This window comes from Syzygium oleosum, unplaced genomic scaffold, assembly GCF_021117445.2.
Source record: "Syzygium oleosum isolate NSW1041296 unplaced genomic scaffold, Sole_v2.1 Sole_v2.17, whole genome shotgun sequence".
Lineage (NCBI taxonomy): Eukaryota > Viridiplantae > Streptophyta > Magnoliopsida > Myrtales > Myrtaceae > Syzygium > Syzygium oleosum.
Window position 1 is genome coordinate 6,134,636 of NW_026607501.1, and position 23,312 is coordinate 6,157,947.

At 43.3% G+C, this 23,312-nt stretch overlaps 3 protein-coding genes and 2 long non-coding RNA genes across 6 annotated transcripts; 3 read left to right on the forward strand and 2 right to left on the reverse strand.

Moving 5' to 3' along the window:
• Positions 1–1,242: 1,242 nt before the first annotated feature.
• LOC115691113 (protein NEN1-like) lies at positions 1,243–6,863 on the reverse strand. Its single transcript, XM_030617694.2, has 7 exons — positions 6,709–6,863; positions 4,963–5,273; positions 4,706–4,863; positions 4,097–4,143; positions 3,946–4,009; positions 2,401–3,140; positions 1,243–1,668 (listed from the first exon to the last, which is right to left on the reverse strand). Exons 2-7 carry the CDS (start codon positions 5,243–5,245, stop codon positions 1,437–1,439), a joined length of 1,524 nt encoding a protein of 507 aa, XP_030473554.1. The 5' UTR covers positions 5,246–5,273; positions 6,709–6,863; the 3' UTR covers positions 1,243–1,436.
• A 2,091-nt stretch (positions 6,864–8,954) lies between these two features.
• LOC115691116 (pentatricopeptide repeat-containing protein At5g56310-like) lies at positions 8,955–10,652 on the forward strand. The gene has a single exon (XM_030617698.1). It carries the CDS (start codon positions 8,955–8,957, stop codon positions 10,650–10,652), a length of 1,698 nt encoding a protein of 565 aa, XP_030473558.1.
• Positions 10,653–11,440: 788 nt separating this feature from the next.
• Positions 11,441–15,996, reverse strand: LOC130140239 (ribulose-phosphate 3-epimerase, chloroplastic-like). 2 transcript variants are annotated; one of them, XM_056319100.1, is made up of 9 exons: positions 15,859–15,996; positions 14,760–14,871; positions 14,414–14,554; positions 14,214–14,327; positions 13,239–13,317; positions 12,979–13,088; positions 12,793–12,849; positions 12,081–12,150; positions 11,441–11,982 (listed from the first exon to the last, which is right to left on the reverse strand). In XM_056319100.1, the coding sequence occupies exons 1-9, from the start codon at positions 15,972–15,974 to the stop codon at positions 11,933–11,935; spliced, it is 849 nt and encodes a 282-aa protein (XP_056175075.1). In that variant the 5' UTR covers positions 15,975–15,996; the 3' UTR covers positions 11,441–11,932. The 2 variants fall into 2 exon arrangements, with proteins under 2 accessions (XP_056175075.1, XP_056175074.1); XM_056319099.1 differs by having other exon boundaries at positions 14,760–14,901.
• Positions 15,833–18,915, forward strand: LOC130140241 (uncharacterized). Its single transcript, XR_008818258.1, has 3 exons — positions 15,833–15,966; positions 18,304–18,391; positions 18,622–18,915. It is a non-coding gene; the product is annotated as an uncharacterized LOC130140241 (long non-coding RNA).
• An 867-nt stretch (positions 18,916–19,782) lies between these two features.
• On the forward strand, positions 19,783–21,627 carry LOC115665514 (uncharacterized). The gene is made up of 3 exons (XR_004003775.2): positions 19,783–19,878; positions 20,268–20,321; positions 20,820–21,627. It is a non-coding gene; the product is annotated as an uncharacterized LOC115665514 (long non-coding RNA).
• Positions 21,628–23,312: the final 1,685 nt, after the last annotated feature.

Below are 23,312 nucleotides of genomic sequence, written 5' to 3' on the forward strand. Positions count from 1 at the left end.
TGGAAAATTAGAAAGTTTGAGCACTACTAGCTCAACATTTACTCGGTCATGAGTCAAGACAGATGCATTTAGCTAAACTAGTGATTGCACGCAATGATCGGCTTCCCGATGATTCAGTTTCGATGATTTCAAAAATTTTGGATCCGGAAATCGAGCCAGTTGTTCCCCACTCAATTTTTTTTTTTTGTGTGAAAAATCAAAATCTTATAATAAAACCTTTTTAAAAAGAGGCACCATTTTACTGCAGAATGCTATAGATTAAATGGTCATGCTGTTGTTTTGTTTGTTTCTTTTTTCTACAAGCTTCAAAATTGATTCAACCTGGGAATTCCAACCTTAGAACTGGGAACTTGAACCGGTACTAAGCTAATTGTAGGTTCACGGTACCAGGAATCAAACCTTTTATCCCCAAAACCGGACTTGAACCGCGCCCGATGCTCGACCCCTCCGATTAATACATTGGAAGTACAACACTGAATGTATTCTCTGAATGTATTCTCATGTGTCTAAAATCAGGTGAGCTGCTGGTGCAACCTGGAAAATGCTCTTGAAAATGCAAACCAGATTGAAAAGTGCGAGTTTCGAGTGCATCGTATTCATGTGACATACATGACGGGGCGACAAAGTTGGCGGCATATTGCCCTTTGATCCCCGTTTGATCTCTGCGTAATACCAAACTAATCAACCCGACCAAGTGGATGATCGTTTTGAACATTAACCACTCGTGTGAAGCTCGACAATGTCGAGAGCTTAAAAGAAAGGAAATGGAAACATGTTAAGCGCATCTACATTCTACAGAGGAAGCACCGCCCATCATAGGCTACATCAAGATGCTGTTCGAAACACTTTGCCAACAAAGTATTTGCATTGTTGACTAAATTGCTGTTAAGTATAATATGAGGGAGTGGTTTGCAAAGCCTTCTAGGGGAGAACATAGACACCATCTACATCTTCTCTTAAGAAGGAAACAGGACTTGGATTGTCTTGTTCACCTGTTCAAACAAATTAGTGCAGAAGTAGATGATGACGGCATGAAAAATTCCTATTTACACAGGTTAACAACCCACTTTAAACCAGCTTTCAACTGGAACGAAACAAAAAGAGAGAAGTTGCATCGAGGCTAGATCGATAATGTTTAAACAAAGTTAAAGGGCGAGTCAAGATCATGCACTCTCGCATCTACCCATGCCTAATAGAGAAAAAATGACAAACCAGTGATCTCGAGGGAAAATGTCTCTAATGTCCAGTCAAATAACTATACAAACATTTCATTTGAATTCAATTGGATGTTTCAACATTGTCCTAAGATCTGAAATCAGCAAAGAATTAGGCAGACGACAGAAACTGCTACAGCAGTTAGGATTAGTCTAATTGGTACAATTTGTAAAGCAGACAAACCCCTGCTTATAAGTTAAACATTCATCTATCAGGATAGATCAGTTCGAGTAAATGAACAACTTCTTTAACACTAGCCGGATGCCAGCATTCTGTTGATAGTCGTAGTGATCCAAAGAGAAGCAAGCATCCACAAAGGTTCCAGTACTGATCAAGGGCTCGATCTCAGCAGCATCACGCTGACTAAAAACAAGTTTTTCTGAACTGCCGGAAGATTCTTTTCGGTATATCTCAGTCTCGTATCTTGGGATATCTGCATTAACAGTTGGAATGCTGTGGGCAGAGAGAGGAAATTAACTTAGTCCACAATAAGCATTTAACTGACTTAACTCGTATTGCAGATGCGTATGAAACATGTCTCCAATGCATTAACACATCTAAGAGAGCAAAGGGCTTCCTACAGGGTTTGAAAGTGTATTTCCAATTAGGGGTGGATCGATTCCAACCGAAAACTTGGAATCTACACAGTCCAGGCTGATTCTGGGTATTTGGAACCAGAACTGAATCGGCCCAGAACCGAACCAGCCATCCAGTTTAGACCCAGGAACAAGGACTCAATTTTTATTTTTATTTTCATTTTTACTATATATTAGATTTATTTTGGCATAATTGGTTCCGGGGGTTCAAAGAGCTAACCCAGGGACTGAACTAACCTTGGCCAGTTCTTAAGGTTTTTACTCATGAACCTACCTAGTTCACCTAAGGCCAGTTGGTTCACGGGTTGAACCAGGACTAGTGCTCATCCCCATTTCCAAGTACACTCTCACCTATGTGAATATATGAGAGAGGAGAAAGAGATCGAAAACCCCCTCTTCTCATCTACCCCCCACCCCCAAAAATCCCAAAGCTCTCAGAAAAAGATCCGACAAACAAAAAACAACCAAATAAACTTGCATGGGTTTTGTTCTTTTATCGAGGACTATGTTCTCAGCACTAATAAAGAATTTGACAGTTACTGAAGCTTGTCACGATCCAAGGAAAGAATAGCAAAAGCAGAGAACTTACTGCAGTCTTATAGTCGGAGAATTCATGAAGCCATTTTTCCTACTCACGACAGATCTCCACTCAGAGCTGCTACCAGAATCAATAGATAGTTTCTGTGCAATTCCATCACATGCATCAAGCACCTGACATAAGGTTGGAGATGTATCCACCACGAAACTAAACTTTGGCCGACCAGCATTATTAAGAAACTTGTTACTATTACCAAACCGCACTCTCAAATGATTGCAGCAAAGCTGCAAAATTGCACCTTTATGCGAAAGCTGTATTCTTTGACTACCCCTATAGAAAGGGACGAGGGACGCACGGATAGAAGGGATAGATACTTCTTCAGGCTCTAAGAACCCAGCATAGCCACTGCAACCCTCAGATGCAGATGCTGGAGAGGAAACGGAAATGTCTGAATCCTGGTTATCGGGTTGTTCTTCCATAGCAACATCTGATAGAAGGGGCTCTGCTCTCAAATCAACACTGAGGGAATCCATGCTAAAAGCATCTGCCTTAACTGTATCAGACTTGACCCCCTCATCTGCATTGGCAGTCAGTAGAGAGAATATCGGATGGGCTTCTCCCACTCTCTGATTTGCGAGAGAGAGTATCCGATCACTTTCGATCTTTTGACGAGACGTTGAGGAACTTACTGAGCTTCCTCCATTTGATAATTTTCCATTACTACGACTTCTTGTGGTAGCATTAGGGGAAATCCAACTGTTTGTTGTGAATATGTCTGGGAGACTTGATTCCTGCAAATATTGAGATTTCAATCAATGCCACAACCTATGAACACAAAGTCTACGAATAAATAGGCTTATCACTCATGCCAACCACAAGATCAAAGACAATTCTACATCTTTCGTGAGGGAGGATAGCAATTAGCCCTTGACCCATTTAAGAGAATGACAAGTCTAGAGTGGCAGGTGACTCTGCATTGACAGGGGCAACGGCAATTAAATAATATGTGCAGAGACAGTGGATTACAAATCAAATCATAAACCAAATCAGTCAACCAAGTTCTTGTCAATTTTACCTGTTTTTACATGTATAACACCACACCTAAAACATCAACAATAACATGGCATCATGATTTCTTTAACCTAGACTGCAGAGAAATTCTGGGAAGGAAGATCTATTAACTCGTGCTCTCATAGAACAAGTCAAGTCAATCATTCAAGTGGAGCAACATGGGATGAAAATTATGGATCAAGCAAATCGAAAAACAAATTTTCCACAAATGATGATTATGATCTAGATTTTCGTTTTGGCTCCTTTCTTTCAGCGCACCAAAAGATAGTAAATAACCATGCACGACTCAAGAAAACCAGTAGTTTGCTTTATATGGAAAGAGCCCCATGTACACGCACTTAACAAAAGATGCAAAAATCTCAACTGCTATGAATGTACTAATGTCATATGGCGATATCGGCATGGAAAGATAGAATCGTCAAAGCTGATATTGACAGCAGGATACATAGACGGTTGCATATTTAAGTTTGATAACACAAGAAGTTATCATCACCGGAAACGTAAATCAACAGATTAAGGCCTTACCAAGAACAGAACTGTTGCACAATACTTAAGAACTTCCAGATTCATCCTCACATCATCCAAACTCCTGAAAAGATGTTGCCAGAAAGATAAACATTGCATTGAAGACATAATACTGGAAGTGGAATAATTCCTTGAAGACAAGCAGGATTACCTATGAGTTTGCTGTCCAAGTCCAAAGTATGTTGCCAAGGTGGCCATCTGCATCGAAATAATAGCAATTTAGAAATACAAAAGAAGTGATAACAACGATACATTATACAACTTCCATGACATCTCAAAGTTACACCATGGACAATCTATGTGTATATTGGAAGAACCGAAAGAAAGAGAGAATTTAACCCAAAAGAGAAAAATAAGGAAAGGAATAACTGCTAAGATTCTAGATATTCGTCATGCGATTGAACCAGAAGCAATGTATATGGCAGAAGATATTTGGTCAGCAAGAGAAACTGCGCATGAAGTGATTATTGTCAACTTCTTAAGCTCCAGTCTTAGAAAAACCTCCCTGCATCCGTCGTCAATTGTTTGTAGGAATAGCTAATGCCCAGATGAGGGAGCAGCTTCTCTCATGAAATTCTTTGCACAATTGGATGATTGAAGTAACTGATGGTATGTGGGTTTGGTTTTACCAATACAACCAAAGCACATCCATAAAGCACGATCCAGAAAAGCAAACAAAACAAATGCTCCTCACAGCACAGTTCAGGCCCAAGGAAAAGACTCGAGAGCATAAACCAACCGAATTCGCAAAACCGTGTACCTTCATATCACCAGCTCTTCTTCCAAACTTCTGAGTCAACAACGCCAGCGAATCGATCGTCCCCTTCGGCTCCGGCGCCGGCCTACCGATCTCGGCGAACGCCTCCCTAATCCGAGCACAATCGAACCTCAATATGTTGTGCCCCGCCCATATCCTCCCTATCAACACCAAAAACCCCACCACCAGCACAACGTTAAGAAAACCCCGAAACCCCGAACCGCAACACACAAAACACCACCTCCAAACCCCCCACTCACCGTGGAGGATGTCGTGGACCTTGTCGGCGATGTCGGCGAACCCGGGGGCGGAGACGACGGCGTCGTGGGTGATGCCGTTGCAGCGGACCGAGAGCGAGGAGATGAGGGAGAGGTCGGAGGGGCGGACGAGGGTGGCGTAGCTCTGGAGCTCCTCCAGCTTCCTGGGGCACACCAGGATGGCCCCGAACTCGAGGATGGCGAACCGCTGCCCCGGCCGGGTCGGCACCGTGGTCTCCACGTCGAAGAACGCGATCTCCGATCGGGCGTCGTCGGCCGGACTCATCGTCGAATCCAAAAGCTCACGATCTGAACTGCACAGAAGAGAGAGGGAACGGAGGAGGGTTTTGGGAGTTGTTCTTGCGAAGGTCCTAAGGTTTATCGTTGATAGGATGAAGAAGGAAAAAAAGCGCGAAATCGCGGGGTATTTATGGAGGGAAGGGAAGGGAAGGGGGGGGGGAGGGATCGCGTGCGGGTGAGGTGCACGGGGTTGCTTCGGGGATTGGGTTGTGCGTGGCGTGGCGTACCGATTACCGGTGGGGTACGCCTCCACGTGGAGGTTATCCTCTTGGAGAGTGCGCGCGTGTGTGGATGGAGGGATGGGATGCCTTGCGCGATCAGGCCAGGTCGTTTCCGACGTCCGGGATTCGACGGTCAGTCGCCGGGCACCTTTCAGATCGGACGCACGGGATCGCATCATCCACCTCCAACGGATTTTCGTTTTGACCAAGGGAGCCTTGACCGTGTAACGAATTACTTAGGTCGCACATTTTCGCACCGTTCCCTCGACAGTGCAGAAACGTGACGAAATGTTTTTTTAGGAACATCGTTTGGGATATGCCCGGCTGTCGATTAAGAGGAGGAGTAGTTTGTCGTCATCGTCATCATCTTTCCATTTTGATCTTTCGTGATGATCATGATCTGGCCGGTTAAGCCCCACACAATTCAAAGGGAATGATACCGCCGTAAATTATAAACTTTGCCCACGATCCTAATACCTCAAAAAAAAAAAAAATTTAGCTTGTGCCGGTGTGACAAAAGCACCCTCTGCCTGCCACAAAAAAATCTCAAGCTTGACAATGCGGAATTTATGTCCATCATAGTTTATGCTTAGGAAAATGACGCAAATGATTTATGAACTTTAGTCCAATAGACAACTTTGATCTAATGTGTAATATAATCCTCAAATTTTTAGATCCTAAAATTTTGGTTCGACACTCAACGCAGTTCCTAAACTTTTAAACATTTTCATATAATTAAGAAAATACATTGGATATTCATATTGAACAAATCAAAAGTCAAGATTGCACGTCAGCCCAAACTTCAAGGATCAAATTGCACAAATTAAAAGTTCTTGGCCCATTGTGCTATTATCCTCTTGTCATTTTGTGCGACCCAATAAAAAATTCGGAGTATCAACTTCACATCGGGCATGTCTAACGAATTTTCGTGGCATCAGCTCCAATCGAACACAGAAATGTCTACTCCGAAAGAGCTACACTGCGATAAGTTTCGAAATGCAGGTCATTCGTAGCTCGCCGTGGGTTTCTCCGGCGATTCTCATTTTCTCGGATCGCGAACGAACCGAGCCAGCGAGGTTGCGAACTAATAGGGGTTTTTTTTCTAAGGGAAAATACTAAGAAATTAGAGCGCGGACCTTGCTTGCCGTGCAGACAGACACAGAGCTACAGGGAAAGGGAGAGAGAGAGAGAGAGAGAGAGAATCGGAGAGAATCATTCCTTTCCGTACCTTAACCTTAACCTCCTGCGCGAGCCGGTTGAAGAAGACGGGAAGAATTCTCGGACGCAAAGCGATGCCCTACGCCGCACTCGTTCGTAGTGGGTGGGAGGAGGTTATCCGGAATTGCCGATTGCCGAGCGATCGTGCTGCTTTCACCGATTCTCTCCTGGTCTAGTATCACTGCTATATACTGCTTTGTCGTTGCACAGACAGAAGAGAGAGAGAGAGAGAGGCGCTTCGGCTTAACTTCCACAGCAAGCTTTGGACTTTAATGGCGAAAAAACGTTTTTTTTCTAAACTTTTGAATTTCAGCTCTCCTCCTTTTTTCTCGAATCCGAGGCTGCCCTTTCCACCGCGTGTTGGGCCGTGCCGTGAGGCCCACGATTGGGCCGAACCCGCGCGGGCCTTAAGGCCCAAGATCTGCCTATTGGCCCGCCGGAAAAAAAAAGTAGTAATAATTTTCTGAGACAGGTGCATTTGAAGTCACAAAACTTATTATGAAAGTGCAATTGAGTCTTACAACTTTCAAAAAGTTCAATTAAGTCGTAAAATTTATCACGAAGTGCAATTGAGTCCTCCTTCCATTGATTGCACATTTTGAAAGTTTTCAGACTCGATTGCACTTTCGCGACAAGTTTTAAGACTTAATTGCACTTTTCGAAAGTTTTAGGACTCGATTACACTTCCATGAAAAGTTGTAGGGCTTGATTGCATTTTCATGACAATTTTTAGGACTCAATTGCATTTTCATGACAAGTTTTAAGACTTTCTATGCACTTATAACTATTTTTTTTGTAGTTTAAAAAAAAATGAATCTCTTGAATCATTTTTCAGGGGCGCGTTGCATCCCCCCTCTCAATTTTGGCATTTTCATTGTAAGTAGCCCTCCAGCTTATTCAACTTAAGCTTTCGCAATGTCTCACCTGAAGTACTGAGAGTAGTTGCAATGTCTCCGTTAGCATCGACGCCGATCATTTTTTTAGTAATAGCTCCGATGATGTGCTGGTCATATGACTAATCTATCCGTAGAGTGTAGATTTGTCCAACAACAAATGGCGAATTACATTGTACTCCGGATTTTGGCACGTGTGGTAAGTTGCCCCTTACTTTTTCAAATTTACTTATTTTTGTTTCATTGGTTCTCTTAGAGTATTGAAATGAGTTTCAAAGCCATCTTGACGTTGATCTTGACCAATTTGTTTGATCTAATCTCCATTAGTAGTTTAATTTAGGCTACCTAAGTAGACGTCGTCTTGCCCTTGCCTAGTACATGCATGTCCATGTGGCATAGCCTTTATCGGCAGCTACCAAGTGCTAGACGACTCCTTTCTCTCTCTCTTTTTTCTTTATTTCTTTTCCAATTTTCCAAATAATAGAAATTACAAAATCGTTTCTTCTTATTTGTAAATATTTTACTCACATGACAACTCTTAGAAGCAAAAGCATATATAATCATTTTGACATTTTAATGATTAAAGCCGGGAAGCTGTCTTGCTGTACTAGCATTTAATACCTGTATTTTGGTATTCTTATGAATTGATGTCGGCACAAAAGGCCAATTTTCGAAAGACTATACCAATTTTGATTGATTGAATGACATTTTTAAAAATTTGGACGAAGTCCTAATTTAAAATTTGGTTATTTGACCGATCATTTTCAAATGGCTAGAATCAATAAATGAGTAAAGGGCAAGATTGTTAAGCTTTGAATTGATTCTTTTATAGAGAGAGAGAGAGAGAGAGCCAACAACAAGACTGGACTTTTTTTGTAATAAGGTGAGAAATGGACCGAAGTAAGCCCTTCAAAACTCTGGGATGTAAAATGCAAGGGGAAGTAAAAGCATCATCCAACAAGCGGGAGCAAGGCATGCAGATACCGACACGTAAAAATAAGGAATACAGTCTGGCATCCCGCCACATAAGCAGGACAGGCATAGACAGCCCTCATTGGAAGGAAACTACCCCTTGGTTTGGTGAGGTTAGCCCTCTGGTTACGCTAGCGTGAGGGAGAGGCAGCTTCATCAGCAAGGTTGGACTTTCTTTGATAAATGGCGAGAAATGATTTTTACATTTTGTATTCATCTCCCTCTATTTGAATCCGACGGCTCCCTCTTCGCCGCATATTGGGCCGTAGCGTGAGGCCCAATATTGGGCCCGAAAACACTTGGGCCTTCAGGCCCACCAGAAAAAAAAAAAAAAAAAAAAAGGTGTTGCAGTTTGGGGAAAGCCACAGCTCGTTCCTCTTCTTATCTTCCCATGGATCTCCTCTTCTTATCTTCACATCTCGTTGAAGCAGCGCTTCCCGCGCCGTACCGGACAGCTCCGAGAGCGCTGCGGCAGCGCCTCTTCGCCCTGCTCCGGAGCCGGGGCGCCGCCCCGAGGAGCCTCGCCCAGATCCACGCCCAGGTCGTCGTCAGCGGCTGCGCCGGCAGCGGCTTCGTCCTCGCCCAGCTGCTCGCCCGCTACGTCGGCTCCGGCCTCCTCGCGGACGCCTCGAGGGCATTCGAGGGCGCCCGGAACCCGAGCACCTCCGCGTGGAACCAGATGATCCGGGGGCACGGGCGGGGCCCCGCGCCGCGGGGGTCGGTGGAGTGCTTCGCTCGGATGGTGCGCGGGGGCGCCGTGCCCGACGGCTACACGTATTCCCATCTCCTGAGCGCGTGCGTGCGGTCGGGCTTGTTCGGAGAAGGACTGCAGGTGCACGGGAGGGTTGTGAGGGATGGGTACGTTTGCCATCCGTTTGTGAAGACGAATTTGGTGAATTTGTATGCGATGGGGGGAGGGGAGAGTGGGATGATGGATGCGTGCAAGGTGTTCGATGATATGGGCGAGAGGAATCTCGTGTGTTGGAATTCATTGCTTGCTGGGTACGTTAGGCGCGGAGACATGGGTGGTGCGCGGAAACTGTTTGACGAGATGCGGGAGACGAATGTCGTCTCTTGGACGATAATGGTTGCTGGGTATGCTCGGAACGGAATGTGTAGACAAGCGCTGAGTGTGTTTGATGAGATGCGGAGACTTCGGGTGGAGTTGGACCAGGTGGCCCTGGTAGCTGCGCTGTCGGGTTGTTCGGAGTTGGGAAATTTGAAACTTGGCCGGTGGATCCATTCGTATGTCGTAGAGAAAATATGTGCTAGAAATCAGCAGTTGTCTGTCACTCTGAACAATGCCATTATACACATGTATGCTAGCTGCGGTTCGATAGATGAAGCCTACGAGGTGTTCAGGAAGATGCCACGGAGAAGCACAGCTTCTTGGACGACCGTCATCATCGGATTCGCGAAGCAGGGGCTCGCGGACGAAGCTCTTGGGATATTCCATATGATGCTAAGCATAGGAGAGCCTGAAGCACAACCCGACGAGCTAACTTATATTGGGGTTCTGACTGCTTGCAGCCATGCCGGATATGTTGACGAGGGCCGCCTTGTTTTCAAGAGCATGAGTACAAGTCAGGGAATCGAGCCGAGAATCGAGCATTATGGCTGTATGGTTGACCTCTTGAGTCGTGCTGGATACTTCGAGGAAGCATGTCGGCTCATAGAAACCATGCCCATGAAACCGAATGAAGCTGTGTGGGGTGCCCTGCTTGGTGGTTGCAGGATTCATAAGAATCCTGAGATCGCATCTCTTGTGGCGCAGAGACTAGCAGTTGAGCTCGACCCTGACCGTGCTGCGGGCTATCATTTGCTTCTGTTGGAAACATATAGGACCGCCGAAAGATGGATAGATGTGAACGATATTAGGCAGAAAATGATTGACATAGGCGTGAAGAAGCCAGCACCTGGCCGAAGTTGGGTCGACGTCAATGGAGTCATTCATGATTTCGTGGCTGGTGATAGGAGCCACAAGCACACATTATCCATACACGAGATGCTCAGAAAGGTGATAGTTCAAGCCGAGTCAGGAGGAGACCGGCCAGATGGATCGGATGAGGCTTTGTGTGCTGCAGCCTAGAAAGGGTAAAGAGGGGACTTTTTGCGCAGCAATACTTCCTGCCCGTGTGCTACGGCCTGCAACGTCGTCGCTTGTTTGGACTGCTAAGGTTCTTGTTGACTCCTGCATCAAGCAAGAAGTTTTGAGCGCCATTTGATTACTTTTGAAAAGCTCTAACTAACGTCAATTGTCATCCGAGAAGAATACTTGTTCAGAGAGGATCTTGGTACTTTGATAGTAGCTCCCATTCTTTTGTATCATCCGTTCCGGTGGCGTTTAATGACTTGTACAGATACTTTAGAAAAATTCTGATTTTGGATTCTTCAGAAACGGAATCAAATGGTGATGTTCGGTCTATGGAACTCTTGCTACAGGCGAAATGTAGAATTTTCCTCGTGAATTGATTAATGGATTATGAATCTCTCTCTTTCTCGTGCGCGCGCATCGACACACAAATACTTGACCTCTAAAGAACAGATGGAAGGGTGGTAGAACGTAAAAACAATTTTAGCAAATTGGGCAACAGAACCCCCGGGCCAAGATTTTGTTTTATGCTTTCTTTTGTTGCAAGTTGCGTTCCTGTTGGCTGAGAAAGGATTATTTTGACATTACAAGCACAATGACAAAGTCTAGAGATAAAATAGAGTATGCAAATTTTGCACGTTGGCACCTGGAAGAGGTTAGCGAATAGAAGTAGCAAGCATTCATACGTTGAAACCAAAACTTGCTGCCTACATGAGGTTTTCGAAAGGCCACCATGCAATGCATCAGTTGAAATGGACGCCAAAAAAGGGAAATGCTTAGATGAATTTTACTTTGAATGACGATCTTTATTATTCAACTCGTAACATATTGTACACTCCCCGTCATAAGGTTATTTTCAGGGCGGATGATCCGCGAGTCTTATAAGATTAACAGCACCCGAGAGAATTGACCAGGACGTAATAGCATCTTCGACGTCATGAGCTTGCAATATTCTGCTGCCTTGGCAATCTTTTTGCGGATGAAAAGAAGTGATATGAACGCATTAAAGAGAGAGTTCATTCAAAACTTAGAAGAACCAATGCTGAGCACAGACAAGAAATTCACAGCGAATTATCATTATTGGCCATATTAACACTGAGTCAAGATATCATGTCGGTGATTCTCACTACTACTAATTTATTATGTCTTTTACCAAAAATCACAATCCAGACCAACTAAACTAGTTAAAATACCGAAAGGAATTCCGATGGAGTGAAAAGCTGATATACATGACGTGAAGAATTCAGTATCAAAAATTAAACTGGAAGACTGAGAGCTTAGACAGCAACTGGTTCAGGCCTCTTGCTGGTTTTGATTCCTCTGATAGCTGTAAAACATTCAAAACATACCCAAGGGGAGGGTCAAACCAAATTATAGCGAATGGATTTTTCCTTCTTGAGCCTAAAAGGTTTTAGGTGGCCCTACCTTCCGCATAATCTTTAGCACCGAAGACTGCAGAACCAGCAACTAAAGCATTTGCTCCAGCTTCAATGACCTGCATGCATAGAAACAGCTTAAATGAGAATCATGCATGTCATGTGATCTGTCATTTGAGCCTTTATGTGTTAGCAGAAATGAGGTTCTGGTTCACTTTAGCTACAGAAATATTTGCAGCCATGTTTAATCCTAGGTTGCCGGCATCCTTCCCTTCATAGAACAGAATGAATAAAATCCTTCTAATTTGGTAAAAGCATTTGAACTTTGTGTCGGTAACTACTGGTAGGTTCAAGCATCAATAGGCATGCCTTGTTACTTTCCCCCTTCCATCATTTTAAATGCTCTAGTGTACCCAAGGATAATATACATTTTAGGGACTCTGCGAGGAAAATGAATGGACATGGAGCATCCAGTATATTTCAACAGCTAGGACACTTAGTTTGGTTCTTCTGGGATGTCTTTGACGTCTTAGTGTACCCAAGCATACTTCCAGAATTTGACGTCTCGTGATTTGCTAAGGAAATATCGCTGGATATTACACTCAATAGATCAGAAAACAATCTAAGATGTCCCTTTGTGCCAGCTGCCAACAGTTCAATAAAATTCAATCCAAGTTCTTCCCCAATTATTATAGAATCGTCAAGGAGTCAGTCAGACAGATCAAACTACTAGTAGGCACATAACAATTACATAACAGCACCTTATACGCATTGGCTGGGCCGACTCCACCATCTACTTCGATCCATGGGTCGACTCCCTGCCACAAAGGAGAAGACAAAAAAGTTCCATGATATTTTTTCTTACTTTCAAGAAAAAATGTTCACTATAACCAAACAGATAACCAAGTAAAGAAGAATGACATAGGACCATGTCCCAAGAATATTACCTTCTCCACACACATCCTTCTCAAGTCTGATGTTTTCTTCACTTGGCTCTCGATAAAGCTTTGTCCACCAAAGCCAGGGTTCACCGACATGATCAACACCAGATCAACCACTATTTGCATAAAGAAAGCTAGTGTCATATTTTCTCTTTCATCAGATAAATTTGCCACCTCTTGGACGAAAAATCCTTGGGTAAAATATTGGAAAAGTTTAAGAAAATAAAAGAAAAATTGCGACGGAAGTGAACAAACAGTAAACTCACCATCAAGGACATATTCTATAGCGGTTAGTGGGGTACCAGGGTTCAGGACAACTCCAGCTTTAGCTCCCGAATTTTTAATCTAGACCATCATTAACCAAAATTCGGTAAAAGACGCATAACTTATATTAAACTGCAAGGCGGGTGATGAACAGAAAATTGGGGGCAGTTATGCTACCCATCCAATATTAGGAGTCTCAGGTTCGAATAGATTCACCAATATATCAGATAAAGAAGCAAAAATATTCGGATTGTGAAAGATCAACCTCTACCCCAGTTATCCCTTAGTCGCAACACCTTTGCACCTGTCGGGACATCCTTTGTCTTTTCAGGTACGAGGTTTTTGTGTTCGGCTACACCCTTGTATTCTGTGTGTTGAAAAGTCAATATAATTCTTACCTTACCAAAAAAAAAAAAACCTCTACCCCAGTTATTTTAACTATCGACACAACATGCCAGAAGACGAGTGCACCACATCTGTATCGCGGAGGTCGTATTACCGGATTAAAATGAGATGGCAATGTGTGCCTCTGAAGTTAGTGTTTAGGACAGTGAAAAGGCAGCGTGCTGCATACAATCCCAATAGTATTGTAAATAGCAAAAGACAAAAGGAACATGTGCAACAGAAGTCCGTCATTATTCTAAGTCCTACAAAGGGACTTACATTCTCCAGGAAGGTAAAAAAATTGGGTTGCCAGTAGAAGACATGGCATGCACTGTAAAATACTGAGGATCTACATGGTTGAAGTTGTTTATACAATTAAAAAGTTTTATAATTAGCTGTTGCAGTTATTCTTATAAATTATCCTTACAGGCTGAAGCCTCTCACTTTTTCATGAAAGAATATTTTCCAAGGACTCTGTGGTTGTGGACTGTCTAGATGTACACATTGCTCCATGTAAAGAGACCCATTAAAGAACATGAACAACCACCAAGAACAACATGTTCTGCATATATAGAATAAAGAAAGGATCATACTAGGTTGAGTGTGCGATGCAAGTGGATGGTAGCAGTTTGTTCACAATGTACACTGACTATGTCAGCTCCAGCCTTGATGAAATCTGGTACTCGCTGTTCAGGTTCCACAATAACCTGTACGCGATTTCCAAGTTATTAAGTATTCAGTTCAGTCGACAACCTTCTGTTATTGAAGAAAATCCACCAAATGAAAAGGTTACCAGATGAACATCCAGAGGAAGATCTGTAACAGGGCGCAGGGCAGCAACCACAAGGGGACCAAATGTAATATTGGGAACAAAACGGCCATCCATCACATCGACATGGATCCAGTCACATCCTGCCAACTCCACAGCTTTCACCTGGATCACTATATAATAGTCAAATACCACAACAATGGATCTACATGACAACCCTCAGCAGAAACAATCTGAGAAAAAAGCCAATTTTGCGACTTGGAATATTGTTAAAGCATGCAAGCTAGAACCATACTAAAGATCCGAGTAATGGGGTAGGGACAAATCAAACCTTTCATAGCTCTTTGAAAAATAAGTGATAGAATGGAACCTGTTCTCCCAGCTTCGAAAAATTAGCAGATAGAATTGATGGAGATACAATAATCTCACTTTTGGAGTATTTGTCAACTCGTGAAGATGCCTTCACCGCTGTCTGGATTTTCCTATTTAGACCCATACAAAGGGAAGTAATCCTATCAGAAATGGGAGATAAAGAGCTGTAGAATAGCTTAAGGGCAATGTCCATAAAAGTAGTCTTAAAAGTGAAGTCCCAACAATCGTAAATGTAATATATAACAGAAACATATTAACTTCACTCTCAAACGACAAATGAGAAGCAAACAAGGCTAGTAAGAACTATCAGACGAAGCAAGAAAGACACATGCAATAGGCTACTAATAATGACAACATTTTTTCCCAATTACTCTGGAAGTGCGAACTGCCCATTAATTGTCGGGATAGCTATCTTCCACCTTTATGTACAATCTTTCTAAACGACTGACGTCAAAAGTCAACACGAGTTCTACTCTGAAGACTGAATCCGATCTTGACACCTGGTAATTCGAGCTCTCGATGCCCCCCAGTACCTTCACATATCGCTAGAGTACGATCACGAAGCCAGAGGAAGAGAAAATCGCAGAAAACTCCTGCTATGAGTTATTGGCCCAAAGTACCAGCCAATCAATCACTACAAGCATAGATGGACCTTCAGTACTATATATAATTCAGCTTCGCATATTCCCAAACATGTAGCGCCCGAACTTCAATCCGAGTCATCAACAGAATATCTCAGCCTAAAATCCTCACGCTAGCTACCGCATAATTTCTTCGCGCCGCAAACCACATCACTCTTATCGCGCAACCGGAAAAGAAAAAGGAAAGCGAATAGATTCTCTCTACTTTACCCGTCGTTTCCCGGACTATACTCGACCGAATCGCCATAAACAGTTCGTTCCTCGCTTCGTTCCAACCTGAATGACTTCATCGAATCCGGTCGAGACAACTTCCCTCGGAAGATCATATACTCTTTCCCGCACAGGTTTAAGCGCTAGACAACCTCGAATTCCGAACGAATCATCGAGATCTCGAAGAACGCCGTTCCCAAAAACTTTCAGCTCCGCAGACAAAAGAAGCAGCGATGACTTGAATACCTGGCGAAACCGACACTGCCCGGCCGGCGGAGAGAAGATCGCCGGAGCTCGAGGCCTCCTCCGAGCCCGCCGATCCGCGACGGCAGCGTCGAAGAGCGAAGCGAAGCGGTCGACATCTCTCCCTCTCTCTCTCTCTCTCGCTCTGCGTTGCGCTCTCTCTCCAAATCGTGCTCCTCTGCAGAGCTTTAACGGCTAGGTAGAGAGAGAAAGCTCGGTGGGGTGCGATGACGTGAGAAAATATTGCGTGAGTGGAAAACTCCACGTTGGAAAAAATCTATTTCACCGATCGTTCATTTCCCTCCTCTGCCGTTCTATTTTCTCCCGAACGATCGGTGAAATAGATCTCCACGTTGGAAAAGATCTATTTCACCGATCGTTCAGGAGAAAATAGAATGGCAGAGGAGGAAAAAGATCTATTTCAGCAATATTTTCTCCCGAACGATTGGTGAAATAGAACGGCAGAGGATCGGAGAAAATATTGCGCGAGTGAAATACTCCACGTAGGCACTCACGCAATATTTTCTCCTCTCCTCTGCCGTTCTATTTCACCAATCGTTCAGGAGAAAATATTGGTGAAATAGATCTTTTCCCTCCTCTGCCGTTCTATTTTCTCCTGAACGATTGGTGAAATAGATCTTTTTCAACGTGGAGTTTTCCACTCACGCAATATTTTCTCGAGAGGAGGAGCAGGGTCCTTCATCGTCAACACACCCCACCGAGAAAATATTGCGTGAGTGGAAAACTCCACCGGTGCCTCCTTGTCGGTGTCGTCTCGCCTCGCCATGGTCGAGCTCAAGCAGCGGATCCTCACTTAGCTGTCTAAGCTCTCCGACCACAACACCCACCAAATTGCTATCGCCATCCCCCATGCTCCTCAATTGCCTCTCCCTATTTTTCCTCTCAGTCCCACGGCTCAAATTCTAATTCCTTTCACCTCAGCCTGCAGCTCGCTCTCTCACCTCACACTCTCTGCAAGACCCTTGCTCTCTCAGTCTCTCTTACAGCTCGTAGGTTGCGACCTCGCTTGCTAGACGGCCTATTCCATTGACCCACTCAAAAATCGAATAGAATCGGTGGTTCGATTCTCGGGTGGGTCTAGGAATCAATGGGCGATTCACAGTTTCACAAACCGGGAAACCAATCCTTAGAGGACGATTTTCGGTTTCAGGGTAAAAGCCACCCACCTTAAAACCGATGGCACCTAATATCCGTGAAAATATCCCGTTTGGGTAAATGGCAATCCTTCTAGAAGGGCTAATTACAAGGAATCAACCCCTAGTTTTCCTCGCGATCAAATTCGCTTCACGGTCCATAAATAAATAGCACATAAAATTAATTTCTACAGATAAAAGGGGCCCCGGCATTTTCCAGGTCAGCAACCCGGCGCGCCAACCATTGCCGATAAGCCCGCCACGTGTCGGCCCGAGATCGCTTCTCCATCTCCTTTCCTCGGATCCGGCGCCTCCCTCCTCTGAACGTCGGAGAAAATATTGCGTGAGTGGAATACTCCACGCAGGCAATACACAACTCCACTGAGCGCGTGACACCTGACAAGCGGGCCCACAAATCAGATTTATTAAAAAATCTGACCCTTTCCCTTCTCTCTCCCATCCTCCGTTACCCTCGCCGCTACTGCTCAAATATTCACTTTTTCACTTGGTTTCTCTCTCCCTCCCTCCTTCCGCTCAAACTTCTCCCGCTCCCGACCTCCTCTTCCTTCCTCCGCAACTTCGCCTCCTTTGGTCGTGAACCCGCCGCGCCTACGCCGGTTGCCTCCGCCGGCCCCTTCCAGAAAACCCATTTGCTCTCTCTCTCTCTTTCCTCCGCGAAGCGCGGCTCTTTTTGTGGACCGCGCCTCCGCCTCTGCCGGTTGACTGCGCCGTCGCCTCCTGGAGCCCATCGGTGGCTCAGATCCCGACCGCGCGGCCGCCTCCGCCTCCGCCGTCGCCTCCGAAGCCCCCCATTGGCGATTCGTCCTCTGCCCTTCTGTCTCTGTCCCGAGAAACGGCTCCGCTCGGCTCTCTGTGACGAACGGCGCCTCCGCCGTTGCCTCCCGAAGCCCCTTTGGCGAGCCCTCGGCAGAGGAGCTGGCGCTGGTGGTGGTGATGGTGGGGTCGAGGTGTGTGCGTTCGACAATCGCGGCGCGGACCGGAGCTCCGTGCCCGCCGACAAGTCGGAGTACACGTGAGTCCGATTGATGCATACCGTGAGCTTTCTAGTTCGTTTGAGTGTGTGCTGCTTCGTGGAGTTTCTTGAATCGGGAGCGTATTCATAGGAGAATGGTTGCCAGTTGGTGCAAAGCTGAAATGCAGCTTCAGCTTTCCTTGGACTAATCGTGGACATTGGATGGCTTTCTTAGTCTTTTAGTTTGATGATAATTTGGTGCTGTTCCAAAAACATTTTAACGAAAATTGACTTTGACTTTCGATATGATTTCTGGAGCAGGACAAAGATTATGGGCGAAAGATGCGATTGCTGTACTCGATCACCTGGGATGGGAAAGAGTCCATGTCATTGGCCGTTCAATGGGTGAGTTTTGAATGACCCAAATTTCGTGGATGCTTATTTGGCTCTGTGGTTCATATGAGAAATTGAAACAGCCATTCTGATTGCAATTTCTGGATGCCTGGATTTATCTGGCCATTTTTTAAACTTAATAATGAACTAAAAATCACATCCATGACATGTCTGCCTATGAGTCCAGATCGGGTTCCTGTTTGTTTTAGGGTGACTAATTGCCCTCTTTGGCTGTCAAAACAGGAGCTATGATGGCTTGCAAGTTGGCTGCCATGGTTGCCAACAGAGTTTTATCTTTAGGGTTGCTCAATGTGACTGGTGAAGGTTATGAATGTTTCCCAAAGGTATTGCATCCATTTCAGTATGCGATGGTCCTTCCTTTGAATAGAGATTGACATTTTTCTCCATGCAAACTAAAAGGGGAAAGAATGTTCTTCCCGGTTTCTTTTATCATTAAAAGAACTATTTGTTTGTGTGGGTGTTCGCTGTTCAGTACTTTACAGACTGGTTGTTCATTTATTGCATGCTGAGCCTCTTCCATGCTCCTTATCCTTTGCTTTAACCACATGAACAAGAGGAAATGGATTTTTTTTACTAATATACTGCTTAGAAAGGAGCCGTTATGAACTTTTACTAGTTAATTACTTGCGGATTTTAATCCATGCCACGAATGTTCCTTATTAATGTTTGCGCGTAGTAGCAGAAGTTGCTTTCGCAGTTTGCATCTCTCGAATGTCCCAGTCACAGCTACCATACAAAATCATTCAGATGGAAAAATCGTCAAAAGATCTCATTGCATCACTTGAATATCCCAGCCATAGCTACCACACAAAATCATAGAGATGGTTATTTTTCAAAAGAGCTCTCGTTGATTAGCTACAAGAGTCCTTTTCCTTGTGAAAATGAGAAGCAATGCAGAGACATAGGACTTAACCTTGGATATTGTGCGGGAACAACAATTTTTTGAAATAGAGATTCGAAGAAAGATCAATATCTAGCGAGAGCCTTTCTGCATCGCAGTTGCAGTCTTCCTGAGATGATTCCGTGTTTTCATCTAGGAAAAAAAGGGTCCTCTCACAATTTGCCTTTTAATGGTGAAACTGCTTATTGTTCACTTGAATCCATTCATATTCTGTATCTTGACCTCGCCATATGATGGAACATTGTTATCGGGGGAGTGGAAGCTGTTTTGACTTTCCTCAAGAAAATTGGTTTCATTTTTACTTTCCCAAAGAAATTCCCATACTTGTTTTAAGTAGCTACTTGTGCTATTTACCATGTGAATTAAATTTGTTTTGATGATGCAATTGCATTGTCACTTAAAACCAAAAAAAATTGAATCCAGTCCTGATATTGCACTTGAGTCACTATTTGAGCGGTCTAACAATGATCTTTTGATTTGTGTATATTGATTGGCGAACCATCTCAATTGCAATCCGCGTTTTTAGGGCTAAAACTTCGGAACAAAGGGCTGCTGTTGATTTGGATACCCACTACTCAAAGGTAGGCAGTACTTGTGTATTTAAACCATCATTGTAAAATCCACTGCATCCTCCTGTCATCTCTGTCAAAGGAGAAATACTTAATCTTTCTCCATCCCAAAAGAAATAAGGATTTCAGGAGAACAATCAGTGGTTTTGTGATAGTATGAATTAAGGACTCCAAGTAAATTCATTTGTGTTCTTATGATTGGAGTCTTTCTTTTGGGACATGGAAGTGTGTCGATGTGTTAGGCTTCCACGGACAGAGGTTTTAGATAATCTGTGTGAGTGTGTGTGTGTGTGTGTGTGTGTGTGAGAGAGAGAGAGAGAGAGAGAGAGAGAGCAATCCACAGGGTAAAGCCGTTGGTCTATTTTTCTTTCTCTTATGGAAGCGTAATGTATTATGTGCAGGAATATCTTGAGGAATATGTTGGATCTAGCACCCGGAGGGCAGTACTCCACCGAGTAAGAAATCTTGAAAAATCTCAAGTTTCTTTGGTCTAGCATTAACATAATGGAGCAAACCCTACATGGCCTTAGTAACTCTTGTGTTATTTAGAAACTTCCTGAGGGTTTTTTAAGGTTTAGTAAATGTTTATGTCTACGAGTGTTGTTTAGGTTTAAATGTACAACAATGCCATATAAACAAGTGCCAAACTATCATTGAGTTTTCCTATCCTTAGGATTTCCATAGATGCATTTTACTTTGGTGTTCACAGTTAAATGACCTGCCTCTGAATAACCATGGTGCAATATGGTATTTTAACTTGACAACTTTTTTTCACTTATGACTATACACCTTTGCTTAGAGTTCATTGAAACTGGATGAACTTTATAAGATATTACTTCACTGAAAATTGCCATTTTGTGTTGAAGTCAATAATTGGTTTTTGACTAGTTTAATTTTATAATTGTAGTATAAGATTGATAACTTGACTAAGGACTAGATCCTATCACTTGCAGGACTATGTAAAAAGTATTACAACAACGGGACTGCAGTCCAACTATGGCTTTCAGGTTCAGATAAATGCTTGCTGGAAGCATAGGATGACAGGAACAGAGAATTAATCCGTTCTGCAGCACACAAGATCACACCTAGAGCTCAGTCTAGTCATGGTTTGTGCCGATTTTGCTTGGCACAAACCTCACAGAGATACTGACAGAACGGTCCCCTCCAACTCCCAATATCAAAGAAGTTTTCGAAGTCTCGAATGCGTATCCTAACGAGGTCTTCCCAAGATATCATTCAGGTGAAAAATGGGTACTAACTGTGTAATCCTTCTTCATCTTGGAGGCCTGCACATCTGATACTTGAGTGATACTTCAATGCATCAACTTTATGTCTTGATTAGAGAGGTCTCGAGGTTGCGAGTAAGAAGTCATGCAGGGAGGCCCTTCTATTTTTTTGTAAGTAAAAGAGTTTTTGTACGATCCAGTAATTGTCATATACTACCGTAGGCGGATTGGGATGAATTCGCAAGAACGCAAGGGATCCGATGCAAGTGTCCAAGCAGTCTTGTGAGTATAACTTTCGACTGTTCCAGTAGAATAACCATTGATCCCTGCACTCTCAGTTTTCTTGCATATGCACTTGCCCTACATAGTCCTAGGAACCAGGTCCATGATGCAGTCTTGTATAGTTTGGGATGATTCGCAATGATGGAAATTCACATTCTCTATGTGCGGAGCAATGACTAACATGCGCTTTAAGAGTTATTACGAAAATGTATGACCAAATCACTCTCCTTTTGCAAATTTGTTAGTATTATAATAGCAATAACTATTATTATTATTGTTGTTCTTTGCCTTTTTCTTTTGGCGGGAGGTTGGGGGATGGTTGGATTGAAGGCGGCACGAGCAGCTCTTGGAATTACTCACCTAATTTTTGCGAATGACATCGCGATGGAAGCTTTGTCTAGAGGAACTCTCCTGGGCAAAATATGAATTTGACGGAGTCTAGAGTTTTTTTTTTGCAAGAAATTTGGATTGATTAACACGACTTGAAATCTGCCAGTAGCTTTCTTTTGCTCAAGAAAGCATTTGAGACTGGTACAACCTTTGTTCATGCGATCTTATTCAAAACTAAGATTTCACCTATGCCAAAGATTAGGCGAGACGATGCTCTAACTTGTGGAAACAGACCTTATCCCGAACAGGATGCTAAATTTTTCATCCAGCTAGTCATTTTGTTAAATCCCAACGAAGAATTTCCCATCTTCCACTGCAGAAGCGGACCTTAATTCAAAACATAATCGTTTTTTGGGTCAATTTTCTTGATAGACAAGATTAACACACGGTGCTTGCTTGTTTTAAGCAACATAACGCTTTTTACCTGAAGTATGCCGAACAATATCAACTTTGCTTATTCTGACGCAAGATAAACCCCCACATGGTCATAGAACACCACGAATTGTTTCTCGACTCTGGTCACGACAAATGTAACTGCTATAGGTAATGCACCATTCTACGACATATGGGTATACCAGCTTCCAATGCTGCCACTCTCTCTTTTTCAAAAGAGAAACTTCATTCATACAAATTGATAATGCGCACAGATGGATCTAACGAAGTGAGTAAGGATAAATCAGTGAAAAACAGCCACACCCAAGTATTCAAATTAAGTGCAACACTAAAAGAATGAAATCCACAGTAATAATTGGAAAGATAAGGATCTAAATAGAATTTTGAAAATCATCGGACTCCGTCTTTCTACCAGATGAAACAGTAAGTTCCAGAACAAACAGAAACAAGTAGGGAAAAATAATCTAACATAGTTACTAAAGACACAAGGAACACCAAAATTTGTGTACTCTTTAGTGTTCTTCATCACGAGTCTCACTTCTTTGCCTTCTTCGGTACCCGGAAAGCCAAATAAAATTCTCTCAGATAAATCCAACTGTGGATAAAGGGAAATCTGCCCATTTTGTTGCATATACTTACTCGGCTTCAGGTGCTCTAGCTGGTGGTGCTGTTGCTGGCTTCTCACCAGGTCATTAACGTCATTGGGGTTTAATCTCTTACTTACTGCCAAATAAGAAAAATCAAGTCAATGGAGTATCATGGACTTATGTCTTTCCCTCACTGGAGCCACACCTACTTTACCTAATACAGTTTCATGTCTAGAGAAAAAAGATTCAAGGAAAGTTCATATCTTATGCATTAATCCATTGTGTCTAAATGAAGTATCCGGACAAGCTATTAAAAAATCAATAAATTTGGCAAATCGATCACCATGTGTACCACAGAATGTCCACATTCTATACAAAATTTTCAGGATTAGCTATACTTTTACATTTGCTGATGTCATTCCAAAATCCCTAACATTCACTATCACGTTGAATATTGGCTTTAACCACACTAACCACAGCAGAAGTGCTCCCCATCCAACACAAACAATCAACTATTGATTCATTAGATTAGATATCCAATGATTTTCAATTGGACAAAGCAGCAAAG

What these genes read in the sequence shown, in the direction of transcription:
- LOC115691113 (XM_030617694.2), bottom strand. Translation starts at nt 5,245, where the DNA reads ATGAGTCCGGCCGACGACGCCCGATCGGAGATCGCGTTCTTCGACGTG. An exon ending in GGTCCACGACATCCTCCACG is followed by an intron (nt 4,864 to 4,962) that starts GTGAGTGGGGGG and finishes TGGTGTTGATAG; the next exon opens with GGAGGATATGGGCGGGGCAC. An exon ending in GAAGAGCTGGTGATATGAAG is followed by an intron (nt 4,144 to 4,705) that starts GTACACGGTTTT and finishes ATTTCGATGCAG; the next exon opens with ATGGCCACCTTGGCAACATA.
- LOC115691116 (XM_030617698.1), top strand. Translation starts at nt 8,955, where the DNA reads ATGGATCTCCTCTTCTTATCTTCACATCTCGTTGAAGCAGCGCTTCCC.
- LOC130140239 (XM_056319099.1), bottom strand. Translation starts at nt 15,974, where the DNA reads ATGTCGACCGCTTCGCTTCGCTCTTCGACGCTGCCGTCGCGGATCGGC. An exon ending in GGCAGTGTCGGTTTCGCCAG is followed by an intron (nt 14,902 to 15,858) that starts GTATTCAAGTCA and finishes CATTTCTGATAG; the next exon opens with GATTACTTCCCTTTGTATGG. An exon ending in TGCATCGCACACTCAACCTA is followed by an intron (nt 13,318 to 14,213) that starts GTATGATCCTTT and finishes ATGATGGTCTAG; the next exon opens with ATTAAAAATTCGGGAGCTAA.